The 19585-nt window shown below is 45.8% G+C and overlaps 2 protein-coding genes across 12 annotated transcripts in view; one reads left to right on the top strand and one right to left on the bottom strand.

Moving 5' to 3' along the window:
• CRAMP1 (cramped chromatin regulator homolog 1) overlaps positions 1-8699 on the bottom strand; it is a 44559-nt gene extending 35860 nt beyond the window's left edge. The window contains exons 1-2 of one of the 4 annotated variants that reach the window (XM_048063240.2): positions 8324-8699; positions 5652-6001 (exon numbers count right to left, since the gene is read on the bottom strand). In XM_048063240.2, coding sequence (XP_047919197.2) covers positions 5652-6000 — 349 coding nt within the window. In that variant the 5' untranslated portion in view covers position 6001; positions 8324-8699. Of the gene's footprint in view, positions 1-5651; positions 6002-6473; positions 6765-8323 lie in introns of those variants that run through there. The other 3 variants (XM_048063241.2, XM_048063238.2, XM_048063228.2) reach the window with 3 other exon arrangements.
• A 4136-nt stretch (positions 8700-12835) lies between these two features.
• IFT140 (intraflagellar transport 140) overlaps positions 12836-19585 on the top strand; it is a 77004-nt gene continuing 70254 nt past the window's right edge. Inside the window, exons 1-4 of one of the 8 annotated variants that reach the window (XM_066977389.1) lie at positions 12966-12984; positions 13733-13819; positions 16912-17087; positions 18341-18562. In XM_066977389.1, the coding sequence (XP_066833490.1) occupies positions 16941-17087; positions 18341-18562 (369 nt within the window). In that variant the 5' untranslated portion in view covers positions 12966-12984; positions 13733-13819; positions 16912-16940. Of the gene's footprint in view, positions 12985-13133; positions 13455-13498; positions 13690-13714; positions 13820-16911; positions 17088-18340; positions 18563-19585 lie in introns of those variants that run through there. The other 7 variants (XM_066977385.1, XM_066977387.1, XM_066977386.1 and 4 more) reach the window with 7 other exon arrangements.

The raw sequence follows: 19585 nt of genomic DNA, 5'->3' as shown, positions 1-19585 counted from the left end.
CTTATTGGTGTTCTAAAGGGTTAGTTGCAAAATGTGAACTTCTTCAGGAGTCACCAGTCAAATGCAAGGGGAACATCTACCAGGAAATACCTTTAGAAATGAGATGATGATTTCACAGATTCTTGCATGCTGCCAGCCAAACTCAGAGCGTAAAACGCTGAACTCCCTCTCCAAAGCACAGGATGCAAATGCCAACCTGTACCATGACATAAAGTTTCCTTCACAGCATATTTTCTTGTTTTAGATTCTATACAAGCCAGTAACAAGGTTGAACTACACAGTACCATCTTTAAAAGCATTTCTGAGCAAAGACTGCCATTAAGGCCACAGTAGATAACACTTTTGAGTATTCTTCCCCCTCACAAACCTGTATTAGTGCTTAGCAGTCTTTAGAAATGTACATCAAAACATTTGTTGCCAACAGAACTGGACAAGGTGCTAATAATCTATAGTTTCCAGATGGCTTCCAAATGCATTCTGCTATTCTCATGGCAGAACATTCCTCAATAGCATCTACTCCTCAATTTTAATGAAAAAAAGCAAAGACACGTCCCAACTTTCTTCCTGATGATTTGTTAAACAAATCCCATTTTGAGCCACGTATCTTTCCAAAGTTAGATACTACATCATGTACTTCAGAGAAGAAATGCATCAGATACACAGGAATTTAAGTGAAGCCACTTGTTCCATGGAAGGACCCAACAAAGCTGCAGCTGAATCCAATTTGCTTTCCTCTCCAATAACTGTAGATGAGAAGAGAATACAGACAAGAGAGGGAGAGATACCAATACATTCCTTGCACGTCAATGCTTCTGTTTGAGGACTAACATTTTAACTGGGAAGTGGCTTTCTACCTTGTATGCCTCTGTAGTAAATGGCATGGACTCCTAAGAAGGCTGATCTAGTACAGCCCAAGCCATGTTGTATGTTCACACCGTATTATGCTCCTGTTAAGAATTAACATTCAAAGTTTTAAATAAAACCTATCAATGTCCTACAAAGACGAATTAGTTTAGCTTCTTCCATCTCTTACTATTTTGAAGACCTGCAAAAGCAAGATATAGTTGAATGTTTTTAATCATATGCAGTGCCAGTTAGCAGCAGGAGTCTACACTCCTGATACATATGTATGTGTGTGCATGTGTGTATAAATATATATGTATATAAACACACACACGTTACTATACTGAACTGAAGACTCGCTTGTCTATGGACAGAACACATTCAAGCTATCAAAGTGGTATCTGAGCTAACCAAACACAGCTGTAAAAAATAACCATGGTTTATTATAAATTTGGTTACTCCCCCACCTCAAGTAAATCATTCTCTTGCTCTTCCATTAGAAAACACCCTTAAAGAGAAGAATGCATTGTAAGCACCTCCACTAGGCGTGAGGCCTCGTACAAGGTTCTGCCTGAACTATGTGGTTGTGCAGCCATGTGCCTTGCAGGCAGCCACCTTTCAAAGTTCAGTACCTACAGCACAGGGCACACCAAACAAAATCCTCCTCTCATGGTGTGGAATGAGACACTGCACAATTTTTGTCCTGAGCCACTTTCAAGGGAAGGGAGGGAGGAAAAAAGCATAAATGAAAGCACCTCAGTTTAGGACAGGAAGAGAGGTACCAACATGAAATTAGATTGATAGAATTAAGAAGAATATTAGAACGAGGGACTGTGCTGGTAGCTTTTAAAACTGTCATTCATTCCCTAAAGAAATAATGCTGGAGGAATCACATTTCACATGAAGGTTACAATACATCCTTCAGCATACAAATTTGCAAAGATACTATAAAATCATACCGCAAGTACATACACTGGGTACCTTGGTCTACACAGCCTCTTCACAGAAGACCCAGTAGTTAATTTAATTCACATACTACAGAACACGCAACTTTGTTGGGCTAAAGCAAACTGCGAACTGCTTTCCAGCGAGTTTTATACAATACCAAAAGATTGAATGTTTTAATTCAATTAATGCTTTCAGCTGAGTAACTTATTTTTTAAAGAAAACTGCTTATTACACATTTTATGAATAAGTCTAGAGTAACAGCATGAAAGACGCTTTCAAGCTTCAGCTCGTCACCATTAGATTTTGTTACTATTTCCTCCCAACTTCATTATGCATTCAGAAAATGAATAAAAACATGAAAATGAGAACGCCCTACTTTAGTTCCTAGTACATCTACAGCACACGATGGCAACATAGTCTGCGTTTACTTTTACTAACGTGGTCACAACATACACATATTTTCACCACTCACTGCTTCACAGTGCCCCAAAACACACCTTAAAACCTGTGCTCAGCAACAGTGTGGCATATCTGCATTTGAGAAGTAAACTCTCAGAAATGCCTTTTCTTCAGCGACGTTATATTGGGCTGCTTCTTTTCCCTCAAAAAACCTTCCTGCATCTGAGCTCTCAATCAACTGACCGCACCCAACCAATCCTTCAGGTTCCTTCTCTGGTTTCACGCACAAAAGTTACTTAAAGACTTACTTCCAAGCTATTCCACTACTTCCACTATTTAGAGCACAGATTATGAACCTGAAATAATAAAAAGATGATCAATATTTGAAAATAAGATAATAATTCTAAAAAAATTACACGTTTAGATACTTGTGCACAAACTTTGATAAACCTTTTAGCAATCAAAATGGTGTGACTTTTAGAAGCTAAACAGTTCTCAAACTTTATTTTACTATAATATTTTTACGTCATTTTTGCCCTAAAGTCAAAGTGTAACAACGGCACACAAAGATCCAGAATAAAAAATAAAAAGTAAAGAAATCCACAACTAAATATTGCATCAGGGAGATCTGAAAATTAGGACTGCGTTTATCTATTTTACTAGGCAGAATTCGAGAAATATTATTAAATATCTTCTCTGAACCATAGTAAGATAAAGTCAGAAAGTCAGCAGCTGTTGAGCAGGCAAACTTTTCCTGCTGCATGCAATGAAGTTTACTTTAAGAATAATTTGTTTGCTGCAATAAAGTACCCTCAAAGCATAAATGCAAAAAAATTATAAAGGATCTGTGACAGATAGAAAATACTACTACTTTCAAATGGCTTTTAAAGACATGATTAGGATAAATCAATGCCTGCTGTGTAACTACGATTTGAAAGAAATTAATTTTAATGATCACATTCCTTAATAATAGCCTTCAAAAGAGACTTCACTTTAGAATACACATATTCTAAAAGCAGGACCACCTTAATACAATTTTAAGGGTTACGTAGCTTTATTGAAAGATCATGACACAATCAAGTTTCCGGTTTCACTGGACCAAATGTAAGCATGGTCTCGACACTCCCACTGTCCCTTGTCACCGTTACCTTTGCAGTTATCACCTTGATTGTGCCATGCAAAATGCAAAAGCTTCAAACTTTCAGAGCTGATACAAAGGATTGCAAATGCATTTGAGCTCTTTATCATTTTTATGCTTACAGAGGAGGAGAAAGTTGGTGGGCCAGCAACTGTAAGGACTTTAGTACAATCCTTATTGGTAATCTTCACTATTCAACCGGTTCCCTACGGGAAGCTAGCTCTGAGAGACACTTCACTTGGAATGCAAACCCCTATAACTTCTCAGCACAAAACATTTCATTAGGGAGAATTCAGACAAGCCTGCAAAGTGTCTCAGCATGTATCTCTGCATGTAAAGAGCTCGAATTTGAAAGGATCCCACTCCATGGCTCCGTTCTCCAAGATCTGACAGTTATAATCTCAGCCATATCAGAGAAGTATCAGCTTTAATATGTTCACATCTAAACCAGCCAGGCAAAGCTGTGGCTGGTCTTACAGTTCAAAATGTGAAAGCATAATTGTCATTCTACCAGTGACCATCTCCCCCAGTGACTTAAAGTTTCTCCAAACCTGACAATATAGTCAGGTACAGTGATTGCCTATCTACGACCGATTACTGAAATAATATAGTCTGTTCTGTATGTATGATTAATACATACATTTATTATAGTTATTTTGGGATCTGAATTGCAGAACAGAGTCTGCTTTTCAACTGTATCAATACACCTCGTTAAATATCATTCCACTCCTCTAAAACATAAGTGAATGTTTATGTACAAATATAAAAATACGAATATACACATGTGCAAGATGCGTGTATTTTGTTCACATGTGCATACACTTCCGAAGCAATGAAACTGCAAATGCACATTATTACACTCGTCCATTATGGATAACGTTTATTCCAAAGGAGTATCTCCTCCCATTTAACGCTACTTACAACCCTTGAAATAATTGTCTGTAGCTACACACTCCTGGGTATTCCATCTGCTTGTTTATTTGGCTTAATGCAGCTGGGAGAAAATTTACACAGGCCTTTACACAGGCCTCTAACCTCCAACACCACACACAGAAGATTTTCACTCAGATCAAAAAAGTTTACGTGATTATAGAGGACTTATAAAGGTATTAAAAATATTCAATTATATTAACTGTGAAACAGCTAAATTCAATATTTTTTACATTATATGGCAATAACTAAAAGGTGGCAATGTGTAAAACACTGCTTTCTTACTGCAACACAAAACTGCCACAATTCTTAGTGTTTACCTAATGTCCAGCAAGTGCATACCACTGCAATGGACCAAAAAAGTGTGGTAATGTTCAATATACATCCATGCTACATGGAGTTTTATTTAGTTTCAGACGACAAAAATAATTTCTGCTATTTCAAATCTTGAAGAAATCTACAAGTGTTATTCTTTTCAAAACTTAACAGAAAATAACACAAGTACTTTTGTGCAAGGTATCCAAAATTAGTCTCAAGCACAGCTCAGCTACAGCACCAGGTGTCAACCCGTAACTGCTGAGCACACACAATGGCACCAAGATATTCAAATATCCTTGCTATTTTCCAGCTACTTCAGGAAGAAACTGCTTTGAAAAAAACATTCTCATCCTCAATGCTAAAGTAAAAAAGCATGTATATATAGGTAAAAATATGCATGCGTAGATGTATACAAAACAACCTTATTTAAAAAAAAAAGTAAAAAAATCAAATTGCATGAAAATCCCTTAACTGTTCTGAAACAGTGATGCAGTACCCGTGACTCACAAAACCTTAGAAACAAATAGTTCAATATGTGTATTTCACAGCTGTTTCCAAAATAGTTCGTTGAGTAGAACAGTCACAGAAATAACAGAGAAATCAACAATATCTTGTGGTTTGCTTTTTTCCCCTTTTTTTTTTAAACTACCACCCATTTAATATTTTGTTATTATTCAATGATAGAACGCAGAGCGCAGCCACCTGATTACACAGTTTGTTAGAGTCTAATTTCCTAAGCAAAATACAGAGATTTCCTAAAACTCAGGAGACAAAATGAAGGAATTAAAGGTTTGCTTCAATAACGAAGGGCTTTTTTTCCCCCCTCTTCCGCATACACATCCAAATCCCCCCATTTTTGCAAGTGCAAACGGGAGAGTGGGCAGCAGAGAAGCTGAAGCCTTGGGACACAAAGAAGATTTCAGCTACTGTGAGAAACAAGCCCCAAAACACCTTCCCCAAAACCAAACAAAAGATGGCATCTGCAGGAGGAGAATGACAACCCCCAAACACACAGGTGATCCACACCCCCACACCCCACTCGCCTGCATGTTTTGAGGGTTCCAAAATACAGTACCTTTGCCTTTTACAGCGGTGCTGCTGCCAACTGAAGAGGATGCCTGAGAATCCTTCTTCAGCCTCTTGCTCTGAGGTCTGACACTGGACCTGAGAAAATGATGCTGGTCCTGGCTGTGGGAGGGCTGGAGGGCAGCCGGGGCCTGGGACAAGCTGGGGTTCGGTGAGGGGCTGCTGTTAGTGTTGCTGTTGATAATCTTCTCTTCTTTCTTTGTGCTGCTGCTGCCTGGAGCTGCCTCTCCTCCTCCTCCTGCCCCTTCTTCTTCCAGGGACTCCTCATCTCCTCCTGCTCTCTTGCCCAGCTTTTTCACCCCTTCCTCCCCGCTGCTCTCGCCCAGTTTCACCGTCATCCTGTTGGGGAGGAGAGAAAGAAAAGAGGGGGGCACAAAGTCAGGCCGGGGAGCCCACCAGAGAGGGGGAGAAACCCCTGGGCTGAGAGGGGAGAAGTTTAGCTGCAGAAATTCCTCTCAACATGGCCGCCGTTGTTTGTTACTAAATCCCCTTTCGTTTGCTGTCCCGACCCAACAACCTGTGCCGAGGGCGGGAGGGGAGAGCCCCGCGGGAATCCCCCCCAAACCGGCCCAAAAGGGTGCGGGGCTCCCCCGGCGCCCCCCCGGCGGCCCCCCGGAGGGCTTCGGGCCGCCTCGGGCGGAAAAAATCGCCGAGGCCAACTCGGGCGCTGGAAGCGCTCGGCAGGCGGCGAGGGAGGCAGCCGCCGGGCCCGGCGGAGCGGGGCAGCGCGGCCGGGGCCGGCCCGGGGCTCGCCCCCATCCTACCCCTTCCGAAGCTCCGGGGGCCCGGGGGGGCTCCCCGGCCTCCTCACCATGGGGCCCAGCCGGCCCGGCCCGCCGCGGGGGGGGGCTCCATGCTCCTCGCTGCGGCGGCGGCGGCTTCTCCTCCTCCCTGTGTGTGTGTGCGGCTGGGGCTGGGACTGGCCACGGCGACCAAGCTTTCCAGCTCCCCTCCGCCCCCACCCCGCCACAGCCCCGCACCTCCCGGCCCTCCCCAGGGCACCGCTCGGCCCGGGGGGAGCCGGCCACGGCCGGCCCCGGCAGCCCGGCCGCCTTCACCGCGAGCATCGCCCGGGCGGCGGCTCGCCTGTCACGGGCCGGCCGGGCCGGGAGGGGACCGGCTCCCCGCAGCCCCCTCGGCTCGGTTCTCGCTCGCGGCTTCGGCAGCCGCCGGCACCGCTCGCGGCCGGCCCGCGCCCGCGCCCGCACCCCGCGGCGTTACCTCAGGGGGCCACAAACTCCGCGGGCACCCGCAGCGGCGGCGTCCCCCCCTCGCCTCGACGGGGACAGCTCGGGTGCCGCGACCTCCCGGGCCAGCAGTAAAGTTTTACACCGCGATCTGCCGGGACACTGCTCTGCGCCCTCCGAGAGGCACCACCAGATCGCTTAAACGCCGGGTCTGACATTTGGGGGCCATTTGGGATGGCCGCTCACTAACTTCAGAAATCTGCCCGGCACAGGGGTACCTGGAACAGAACACCAGACACGTGCACACGCACAAGAGCTTAAGGCATTAAATCACATTATCTGCTACAAGCCAACAGCAGTTTTTTTTAAGAGAGTGTAAAAATGGGCCTGGCACCTGATCTAGAAGTCAACTTCTAAGAAAGAAACCGTTCCACGGCAGAAGAGAGAACTAGCAGTTGCAACGCCTTATCGCCAGCACAGAAGCCACAGTCCAACTTTAATTAAGGGCAAAGATAAACACCAGGGAGAGAAGGAAATTCCAAATATCGCTAATAAAATGATGGAATTGCAACAGATCAGGCTGATACCAGGATGGAGTGTTTTAAAGTAAACCAGGTGCATCAGCATAACACCACACCTGAATGCGCGTCGTTACACTTTATGGACTATGTTCCTATTACTAAAGAGTTACTTTTCTCTCTAACAATTCCCAGCTGAAATACCGTACCTAGCAGCTCAGAAAAACATGGGGCAATGTTCCGTTCTTTGCGAAAAGCCCAATAAGCTGGTTTGAACTGTAAATATAAGTTGATATTAAAAGTTCATATAAAACCTGACGGAGCCCCGATCACCAACAGAAGTCTTCTCCACATTAAAAAAAAAAAAATATTTTCAGTCGCTGTGATGACAGAAATCTTCAAACCCCGACAGTTTGTGCTCAAAAAAATATTAACTTTGGGAGGACTCAAACCTCCTTGATCTCCATTTGGGTTTTATTACCCCAAGTCAGACGATGCAGATGCTGCGTTCCCCCCAGCAATCTCTGTCAGAAGGCTGAAGGGTTTCTCCCCCAGAGCCACACACCTCTGGGGCGGTCTCAGGACACGGTAGGAGGCCAGGGCAGCCACCCCCAGCATCCACCCCCCTTCGCAGCATCCTGGCCAAACCCTTCGGCGGGGGCTCGCACCGTTTACCCCCTCCACCCGCTGTTTTCGCTTTCCCTTTTGCTTTCAGACGCACGCCCTCCCCAGCCACACCGCCGCACGCCCCGCGCCTCCTCACCCGGCGCCGCTCACAAAACCCCGGCTCTCCCCGCGCTCCCCGGCCCCCCGCAGCCCCCGGCGCCGCCTCCCCCCGCTGCCGGGGGCTCGGGCCCCAGCGCCGCCCGCTGTGCCGGCCCCAGCGGCCCTCAGGCCCCGCGGGAGCCCGAGGAGCCGCCGCCCTCCCCCGGCCCGGGCCGTGCCTGCAGCGTTACCTGCCGCATCAACGCCGCCTCGCAGCCTCCGCGCTCCGGCGCTCCCGGCGGCGGCCGCTCCGGCTCCTCCGCCCCCCGCAGCCCCAGGCACCCGCAGGCCGCGCCCCAGAGCCGCCAGCTCGGGCGGAGGCCGGCGCGCCCCGCGACCCCCGCGGCCTCCAGCGGCCCTCCCAGCGCTGCCGGCGGCAGCGGCCCCGCTGCCCGGCCGGGGAGGCCGCCTATCCCCGCGACCGCGGCACCGCCGCTTCCCGGCCGGCCTCAGCGCCCCCGAGCCGGAGCCGCGGCTCCCTGGCGGGCCGGCTCGGCCCCGCAGCGGGCGGCGGTGGGGGGCTGCGGGCCGCCGCGCTGGGTGCGGGCCGCCGCGGTTCCGCTTCCTCGTCAGCCTGCGCCGGGCCTCGCCGGGCGCGTCGGGCCGCCCCTGGCGGGACCCCAAACAAAGGCCGCCATTGGCTGGCGGCACGCGGGAGCGAGGCGGGAGGCGGGGCCGCGGCGCCGACGCCGGCCAATCACCGCGCGGCGCGGGGAGGGCGACGGCGGCGTAACTCGGGGGAAGAGGCGGCAGCTGGGGGCCGGCCGAGGGCGAGGCGAGCCCCGCGAGCCGGCTGCTGATTGGGAAGGAGGGTAGCTAATGGCCGTCGTCTGGGTTCTCATTGGCTAGAGAGCTCTTGATTTGCATGCGGCGCTATATTTATGGCGCCCGCCGGAAAAGGCGGTGCTTTTGTGATTGAGGGGCTGGGCGCTGGGGCTTCATCTGGGAGCGGGCGGCCCGCGGCGCCGCTGCGGACGTGAAGGACCTTGCGTCTCAGCCCGTGAGAGGCGCTGCGGGGCGAGGCCGCCGCTTGGCACCGCTCGCTGTGCTGCCCCGCCGCAGCGTCTCAGTGCTTGCGTCGTAGGCGGGAGGTGAAGCGGTGCGGGGCTGTCCTGTGTCCGCCCGTCCCGCTGCGGAGCCCGCTCTCCTCCCGCCGGGGCAGGCTCTCCTGGTAGCCTGCGGCGCGGGGAGCTGCTGCCGCGCGGCTTTGGGTGCCTGCTGCTCCCCTCGCTTGTGCCCTCGGAGGTGGGGTGTGGAGGGGAGACCTGGGGTCTGCTCTCGGCCTGGAGCACGCCGTGCCTCTGGCAAAGCCTTGGCACCAGCAGGGGCTGTGCCAGCCGGTCTGGTGCTGAGCATCCCTGCGAAGCCTGGGTTTGGTGGGGTGTGAAGAAATGACCAATTCTTGCAGATCTTACGGGAGTTCTTACGAAGAGCAGCACTAGAAGCATAGCTGAGCACTGGAGGTTTGGCCACAGAGCTGCTGAGAGACTGGGCCATCCCGAAATGGCGGCTGTGCTTCTGGAAGGTTCTGAGCTGAGGGTGGCCCGCAGGCTGAGCGTGCTGCTGAGGTGCTTGATTAGAAGCACCTTTGTTACCAATTAAGGATTTTAATCAGCTTTTTCTTCTTCAGTGTTGTAAGTGATGTACTGAAAGCAATAAATATAAAATCTCCTGGGAAGGCCTGTCATCTTCACAACTTCAAGTCTTCTTGTGATGTTTGAGTTTATATAGGGATCATTAGGTGAGCAAGTGAGCTTTTTTTTTGCTTAGTAAACTATCTCAAGGATTAAGGAAGCTTTATTCAGTGATTTACAAACTAAATGAGAGTTGAATTAGATTAGTGCATGAGATCTTTTGTCCTGTTTTCCAGTGATCATTGTTTGGTACTTAGATGTGGCAATCTCATGTTAACTGCTAGTGAAAATAATTTCCAAAAATCTTAAAACAGACTTTTGTATGAGATTTTTTCTTTGATAGCTATGAGTAAACTATTTATGAAAAGAATATTGGATACTCATCTTTTTAAAACTTCCTGAATATCCTAGCAGGATAGGAGGTCTTAGTCCTGTTCCTTTGAGGAAAAATTCTCAATCTGTAGCTTTGGAATCAGTTTTCACAATTTGACCTTTATGATGGCAGGTAAATTGTGGAAGGCAGGGCTCCTGTGGAGAGTGTTGCAAGTAACTCATGACAGCGAGCTAAATTTAAACATGCCTTGGGCTTTGTCATCTCTAAATATGCTCTAGAGCATAACTATGAGTAACAAGTATATTGTTACAAATTGGATTTTTAAACTAAGAAGAGCCAAATTGCTTAATGGTCTTGTCACAACTGTAAAGCTTTGTGTTTAAACTTACACATTAGTTTGTTGAGAGTATTTTTTCAGTCTTGTTAGAATGTAATGCAAGATCATATGGCTTATATCAGATATTCTTGCCACTTGATTTGACCACAACCAAATTTAACATTACTGACAGGAAATGATGCATTCTGCATCTACAGTGCTGTGTGTTTCATTTCCATGGTTCTTTGCAAAAACATGTGAAGGTGCGTTCAGTTCCCCACGGAGCTCAGAGCTGAAGGTTCCCATTCTCTGTGTATGTAAATAACTTCATATGCTTGAATAGCCCCAGTGCCTCAAGTAGACTGTTAAGATGTAAAATTGCTTATGTGCATAAATGTCCATTAAAGAGACTGGAAAAAAAAGGCATAGGACGAGAGCTGAGAGGCAAGGGGAAGGCTGAGATGTCAGAAGACACTTGAACTTCATTCTGTTTTAATGGTAGGGAGGTCTCCATGATCGTGCTTGTGCAAACCTGCACAGATATAAAACGCAAACAGTCTTTCAGTGTTTGTTGCCATGGTTCTCTGGACTAGGCAAGAACACTAACTTGGATTTCTTGGGCATCCTGTGTGTTTTAAAATGAATAACAAATTGTGTGCACTGCATACTTGTCTGTGGTGGTCTCAATTTTGCATCTCAAGTGCATGATTATTACACTAATTACAACATGAAATTTCTTGTTCAAAGGCCTTAGATGTAAAAAAACATCAACACAGTAGATGTTATCCTGTATTTTCCTTTTAGGTCACTTAATAAATTTCATAATTTATTTGTTCATACAAAGCTCTTAAATTCCTTAATCTGGCAAATGATAATGGGTGATTTTTGTTAGCAAAGCAGTTCTTTCCCATTCAGGTAAGAGGATTTAAACCAAAGGTCAGACATCTGTTGTTAATCTTTCATGTCTTACTAAATAGGAGTCACCTAATCGCAGCTTTACTTTTTTCTCAGCAGCTGAGGTCAAGCCCTTAGAGGAAAGGGTAAGATCCACTATGTGACTGTGCTACCGAAGCATGTTCTTTGTGTGTCCTGGGGCCTCAGGGTCTCTGCAGTAATTAGGCCTCTTTCATGAGGGCAGTACTCAGATGAGGGAAGACCCGAGCATCCTGGGATGCTCTGCTTATTTCTTATTTTAAAGCATAAATGTTCTATAGCAGGGCTTCTCTGCTGAAGGTAGTAGGGCAGGGAACTTCAGCTTCTGTCCAAGTCTATGCAACCAGGCATATGTAGTTTAGGTATTAGGCAGAACTTTAACAATGGAACCAGTTAATTGTGAAAGCTGTATAATGGTTGCCTGAGCATAGCTGGTCAGTGTTTTTAGATCATGGAATCATTTAGACTGGAAAAGACCTCTAAGATCGTCTGGTCCAACCTTTAACCCAGCTCTGCCAAGTACACGCTTAAGCCAGGTCACTAAGGACTACATCTGTATGTTGTTGAAGACCTCCACGGATGGTGACTCAACTACTTCTCTGGGCAGCCCGTTCCAATACTTTACAACCTTTCAGTCTAAGTTTTTCCTAAACCTCCCCTGGCACAATTTAAGGCTGCTTCCTCTCATCTCTTAGTACATGGGAGAAGAGACTGATCCGTGATAGCTTCTGTTAAGGTGATGAGGTCTCCCCTGAGCCTCCTTTTCTCGGGGCTAAACAACCCCACATCCCTCAGCTGCTCCTCATAAGACTTGTTCCTCAGACCCTTCACCAGCTTTGTTACCCTTCGGACATGCTCTGGCTCCTCGATGTCCTTTTAGTGAGGGGCCCAAAAAGTGAGCACAATACTTGAGGTACGGCCTCACCAGAGCTGAGTGCAGAGGGACAATCGCTTCCCTAGCCCTGCTGGCTGCACTATTCCTGATACAAGCCAGGATGCCGCTGGCCTTTGTGGCCACCTGAGCACGCTGCTGGCTCCTGTTCAGTCAGCTCTTGACCGAATACCCCAGGTCCCTTTCCATCAGTTCTCCCCTCAGCCTTTAGCACTGCGTGGGTTTGCTGTGCCCCAGGCGCAGAACGCAGTGCTTACACGGCCGAAGCCAACGGGCGCTGGATTACGCAGGAACTGTTAGGTATGGCTGTATGGAAGGTGTCTTTTCGTCTGTTTGTGCGGAGCTGTGACCACGGTGGGGTTACAACTGGCTGCGGGGTTCGTGACGAGCGGCGTGAGGGTTGGGGAAGTGACCGCGCGGTGAGGGCTGCGTTGCGGGGTTAGCCTCACGGCTGCTAGGGACTGCCTGCTGCCAGCCCGCCGGCACCGGTCGCTCGGGGATTAAACCCCAAAGCCCTGAAGCCGCCCGCTGACGGCGCGGGGCCGGGAGGCCGGCGGGGCGCTCTCGGGCCCTTCCGCGCCTCCTCGGCTCCGCTTCGGGAGCGCCCGGGGGCGGGCGGCTCTCCCCGTTGTCACGGTAACGCGGAGCCGCGCAGCGAGCGCTGCCTTCCGCGGCGGGGCGGCCCGGGAGACGGCGGCGGGAGCGCGCTGCGGCTCGGCCCGGGCCCGGCCTGCTCCGGACGGGTGCGTGCGCGCGCGGGGCGGCGGAGACCCGGCGGCGGGGGCGGGTGCGGGAGCGGGAGCGGGGCGGGCCTGCGCGGGGCCTGCTCGGGGCGGGGGGGCGCGGCCGCGGGGGCCCGGCCGAGCTGGGGGCCGGGGGCGGCCGGATCGCGCCGCGGGCGGCTTGGCGGGGGCGGCCCGGGCGGGCGGGCCCCGGAGGGTAAAATTAGCGATTTTAAGCGTTTTAAAGTGAAAGCTCACGTTTCCGGCAGGCAGGGAGCCTTTGAAGAAGCGACGCTTTTTACAAAGGTAACCAAAGCTTGTCAGGGAAATATTGCGGTGGTGCGTGCTGGAAAATAGCTGTATGAGCGCCCTTGGTGTCAGGTTTTCTGGTAAGCCTGTGACTGGACACTGTTCCAAAAGAACAACAAACCTAACCTTTGTCAGCCTCCCGGCGTCTCTAAATATGCGCACAACATGTCCATACAGAGCATGTAAGTAACTTTTTAAGAATTGTCACCGAAACCAGAATAGCGTAATTACTTTCAAATTAAATTTGAGTTGCATATCTGAATGCAGGCGGTTGTCTTTTGCAATGCGTCTGTGCGTGCTGGCTCCCTGCTGGGATCTGTAGCAGTAGGAATCTCGAGTCTACTTCCCTGAATTCCTGAAACTCCAAACAAATCAAAGCTAATTGGCTTGTAATATATTTTAATACTATGTCAACTTGTAAGTAATGAATTGTGAGTTTGTTTGTTTGTTTTTTCTGGAGGAAAATCACTCCATACCAAAGGCTGATCTTCCCCTCCTTGTACAACTGTTCTGAGACCTGGTGAAATCTCGGTGGATGCCTGAGTTGGTAGGTACAGACAGATACAGCTCCTCTGCCCGTGCTCTGAGACAGCCAGTTATCAATCTGCTTTAGTCCAGAAACCACATTACTGTGTTGGTGTCGTATGACCTGTGAGCTACTAAACCTCGAAACACAACTTCCCGAAGGTCTTGGTATCCCAAGCACAGAGCCGTGTTAGCACAGGTGTACGGTGTCTGGACTAGAGCTGGCTTGTGTCTGGCCAGTTAAGAACAGGGGCAGGGAATGACCTTGAATCTCTTTATTTTTCTCTGTATGTGGACATTAACATAATACAAACTTTTATGAAGCACCTGTGGATTGTTTGGAAGGTGTCGGTCAGTTTATCTTCTCCTATTAAAGAGATCACCTATCTGGACTTGATCAAGTTCTATAGCGACCTTCAAAGTGCTGAACTTTGTCAGAAATTCTTCTCTTTTTTACCTTGAAACAAATAGGACGTGCTGTGCCAGAATCATTTGTAGAAAGTGGTCCTCGCGTTTCTTCCTTGAGAAGACTTCTTTGAGGAGGCAACTGTCAGTGTAAATGCGTGAGCCTGAAGCAGCAGTAAACATGGGGATAATGAATTCCCACGATTACAGCAAGCATAATGAATGTTGGTTTTATGACTTCTTTATGCAGCTGTGTAATCCACTTACAGACTATTTATTTACATAGAGCAATCTACTCCACCGTTTGCATAGCTATTGAGATGGCAAAAAGTATATTAGGGATTGTCAGTGATGACAGTATCACCGAATCTGGTTTTAGTAAGTGCTAGTCTGCTCTCTTAAAGGTGTGCACTTAATTCCAAACGGGATAGTTAGCTGTACAGCTATCCTAGTTGGATTGAGTGGACACTCACGTATGTAGTAAAGCAGACAATGCGGCTTGATGCACACATTATGAATTGTCAAGGGACCATAAGCTCGACAAACTTGTTTTCTTCCCTCTCTGGGGGAGACTGAATAAGCGAATAAGAAGTATTTGCAATTACAGATGCAATGAACAGGAAACTGAAAAGGGTGGTCCTTAAAGGAATTACAGATGTACGATTTCGTGTAATAAAATCTATTTCCTACCGGATGTTTTTTATTTAGGCATCTCAAATTTTTATTTGAATCTGAAGTGAATTTCTCAATTAACTCAACTTTTGAGCCAGTATAATGCTTATTTAAATGTAGACCAACTTTTTCCGTTAAAGTACAATGAAGCAGATGTAGCAGGAATGGAAGTGTTAGAATGAGTACAGTATTTCATAACAGATGTGGAGATTTAATGAAATTATCAAAAATGTGAAATAAAGATGAAAAACAGTCCAATATGTATTTGAATTATTTTTTTTGGCGGGGAGGAGGGCAATAAAGCCAGATCCATGTGCTGTTACACATACATGGAGGTTGAGGGAGGTGATTGTCCCTGTCTGCTCTGCCCTTTTGAGGCCCCACTTGGGGTCCTGCGTCCAGGTCTTGAGCCCCCAGCACAAGAAGGATGTGGGGCTGTTAGAGTGAGTCCAGAGGAGGAAGGTCATGAAGATGATCAAGGGGCTGGAGCACCTCTCCTATGGAGAAAGGCTGAGAGAGCTGGGGCTGTTCAGCCTGGAGAAGAAAAGGCTCTGGGAAGACCTCACTGCAGCTTTTCAGTACTTAAAGGGGGCTTATAAAAAAGCTGGACAGCAACTTTTTACTTGGTCAGATAATGATAGGAGAAGGAGGAATGGTTTTAAACTGAAAGAGGGGCAATTTAGGTTAGATGTTAGGAGGAAATTCTTCACTCAGAGGGTGGTGAGGCACTGGAGGAGGTTGCCCAGAGCAGCTGTGGATGCCCCATCCATCCCTGGAGGTGTTCATGGCCAGGCTGGATGAGGCCCTGAGCAACCTGATCTAGTGGGTGGCATCCCTGCCCGTGGCAGGGGGCTGAAACTGGGTGGTCTTTAAGGCTCTTTCCAACCCAAGCCATTCTATGATTGTGAATGAGTGTGAACGTAAGGGTGAATGGATCTTGCTGAAAGATCAAACTCCACATCACGAGGCTGACTGCGCTTGTTTCTGTTTCAGCGTGTGGCACTTCATGTTCTTAATCTGAGCGGCAAGGTACAAAGCTACCAGCCTATTTTGAAATGTTGCCTACCTTTCTAACCTATCTAATCGAAGGTGCTGAATCTAATTTTTCTTTTCTGGGGGAAGACACCCCTCTTAAATATTTATTTTAAGCGTAGATGGAATATTTGAAGTAAAGAGACTAAAACAAGAATTTCTTTTGAATCACTGTCTGATTGGTGACCTAGGCAAATCTAACTGCTGTACGTGCATGTTCCTACAGATTAATAGTTTATGGTTTAGCTGTCCATAAGAAAAATCTTCTCCAGAAAGGGAATCGCCTAAACCTTTACCAGGAATTTTATATTTTTCAGGTTTTGACATTGTTTGTTAATAAATGAGGTGCTTAAGAGGTGGTTATCTCAGCTGTTCTTTTTTTTTTGTTTTTTTTTTTTTTTTGAACCAAGCCAATGAGATCATACAACACAAATCCCAAAGACAATCTCCCTGCATAAACTTTTAAAGGCTTCGTGTCTTGCTCCATTTCTGAGAAAGAACTCTGAAAAGAGCATTGCTTTCGGGTTCTTTTCCTTGAAAAATCATCATTTATTTAGTATTTTCATTCAGATACAGACAGGTTTTGTGGATCTTGAATGAGTTAAACTAATCTGTCCAGTAATTTCAACAGTACAAGCTCTAAAATGGTGACAACTGTTAAAGTTTACTTTGAAAAAAAGCTCAGGTATGAGACTTCACAACTTGAGATCACTCTGTACATTGACATCTTCGGATATGAAGTACTAGAAATACCTTTTTGGTAAACTCAGAGTTATTTCAGAGTCCTCTGAAATAAAGCAGTACAAGCCACTGAGAGACCAGGTGCTAGTCTATGCACTCTGGGGATCTGTGGACTACAAGGCCCAGCGCTCCTCAGCATTTTTTAACAATACCGCTTTAACCTTTTCCGTGTTCTATATAGAGCACGTTAAGAAGGTGATGTGGTAGCTTCTTTTATTAACAACTTTTAGCATTCTGTTACAAACGCTTATTTTCCTCGTGCAGGTTTGCAGTCTGTGACAGCTCCTGGTGCTATGGCCGTGTACGTGGATCATCGAATAGATGCTCCTGAGTCAGTTGCCTCCCCATCTCATATAACGTGGCACTCGATCCATCCACTCTTGGCAGTTGCTTCCATCAGCACAGCATCTGGGGGCTGTGTGGATATCTATCTGGAACAGGTGAGTAATCAGCAACTTTGCTTTTGGGCTTAATATCGTTCTGCTGTTTTGAAACTTCACTTTTGTATCATATTTGCATGTTTACTTATATGCTCCTTGAATCCCTGTCACTACATTTTAATTATTGTCCGTGCTCCATGCTATTTAGAAAATGTCAGATTCATCAGCTACTGATTACATATGTTTTATAAAAAGCTATTCATAAATTAAATTGATCTCTTCATTGAAATTTAATTTTTACAGACTTAAGTCGTATTTGTGATAGTTACCATCTTTTTTTTTTTGATGCTCATAATTAAGAGAATTTTATGCTTAAAAATAAAATGGTCACATGCTTTTTTTTTTTTAAAAAAAAAAAACCAACTTCAAGTGAATGAAATGTACTAAGAAGTATGAATAAAAAAACCATTCTTCCATCTTGAGTCTGAACTGATTTGCTAGACCCAACTTGTTCCATCTGAGTAGGTTGTTTAGTAGACAGATATTTGCTCTGCCTACTCTGATAAGCTTTACACAAGAGGCTTGTGTAGCACTTCAGTGTGCATCATTTCCAGGGGAAAAAAGTATCTGTGCTGTTTAGGGAAATGGTAGTATAACCTATCTAGCAGCAGATGTACTGGAAACATTTAACTCTGTTAATAAGTGCATAAAAATGCACTTAAATTTATTCACTTAAATGCATAATTTTCAAAGAGCATTATTAAAAATTGTCATCCAAATTTTACAAACAGAAAAATAAATACATGAGGAGATTAAATGATTTGCCTGAAATAATACAGCAAACTATGCACAAAGGAAAGCCTACCTTTAAAAGAACTGTTTAATTAGATTATTCTGTGTTCTTAATTAAGTCCTTTATTCTTTTTAAAAGTTTTGTTGTGTTTTTTTTTTTTTTACCTTGAAATGTGATTGAAGCCTTCTTATCATTCACACAGGAATAAGAGTTTGATATTCATTGAGAGCTCTTCATGCATGCTGGGGGGAGGAATAGCTTTGAAAAGCAGAGTGAGGCAATCACTTAATACCACTGTGTTTTCACAGGCTATTTTCAAATGGGTGTACTGCATGTCGTAGCACATTTTTATGCACACGAAATATCCATAAATACTTTGTGTAGCCACTTCATATGTCTTACCAGATGTTCTGTTACATATCAGTCCTTTATCACAGGAAAAGATCTTGTTGACTGGGAAGCAAATCTGAAAGTTTAGCTGCATATTTGTACTGAGCCTGTACTTTATTTCCATTTGCAGGGAGAACATGTGTCTGATGCACATGTTGAGAGAAGCTTTCAGGTCACATCACTTTCCTGGCACCCTTCCAGGCCGATTCTTGCAGCAGGCTGGGAGACCGGAGAAGTTACGATACTTAACAAACAAGACAAGGAGCACCATGCTGTACCACCAACTCATAACACCAAAATTACAGTCCTAAACTGGAGTACAAATGGTACCCACCTTGTGTCTGGTGATAGGGTAAGCAGTTGAAGTATCAAATGTGCATTTGATGTGGAACAGTGTTGCACGTCCTGTGACAGAAAAAGATTATCGAATGGATTACTAGGGGAAGGAATAGTTGCAGGGGTAGGTGGATAAATTTCTTTGCTTCAGATACAAATTAAAATTGATGGGGAATAAAACCCAATTTTAGTGTTTTAACTTTTTTGCAGATCTTTCAATTCACCTTTAAATAAGCGTCTCTAACCTCACTATGTCCTGGGTAGTATGTTAGAGTATAAGGCTGTTTGATGGATTGAATATTTGAGGTATATGCAATTTGAATTATTTGTATCAGTATATGCAGGAATTTTGTGTCACTCAAGCATAAAACCCGGATGTCAAGAATCCAAGAAGTCCAGATACAACTTAATCTGGACTTAGTGAGTGCACTCACCTGCAAGAAGAATTGTACAAATCTTTTGCATTAACGAAGTCTGTTTCGTTATAGCAATACCCTAAAAATGAGTTGAACTTATTGTATGGAAAATGTTTTAGAAATACTTGAAATGTCAGTCTTTATTTCTTGATAATCTGGTTACCCTTTATATGGTGAAATGAGAACGAAGCAGTGGAATACCTAATATTCAAGATTAAGTACTCATGGTTTTGCCAGTTCTTGAATCAGCAAATGGAAAAGTGCTTTTTAAATATTCTTTCTGATAAGCTTGAGCTTCTCAAAGAATTTTTATTTTTTATTTTTAGAATTTTTATCTGAGTCAGAGGAAAATGCAATTTTAAATCACTATTGGTAAAATCCTGTTGCACTTGCAGAAATGCAGAAATTGAAAACTAAGAGTTACAATTGCATTTATGCTCTGAAATAGAAAGGAGACAATGTTGCCTAGACAAAAGATAACGAATAGTGTAACCGAGGCTTTATATAGAGATAATATTAATGTAACTGCACTTTACATTAACCCTACATTTATGAACAGACTTTTTTGAATTGATTTTTGGTGTAAGATCCCAGTAAGTCTTCCCAAAACGGATGTAGCCACT

The sequence above is a fragment of the Anser cygnoides genome, chromosome 15, assembly GCF_040182565.1.
Source record: "Anser cygnoides isolate HZ-2024a breed goose chromosome 15, Taihu_goose_T2T_genome, whole genome shotgun sequence".
Taxonomy (NCBI): Eukaryota; Metazoa; Chordata; class Aves; order Anseriformes; family Anatidae; genus Anser; species Anser cygnoides.
The sequence above is the reverse complement of the archived record's forward strand: the minus strand, read 5'-3'. Positions and strand labels throughout refer to the sequence as shown.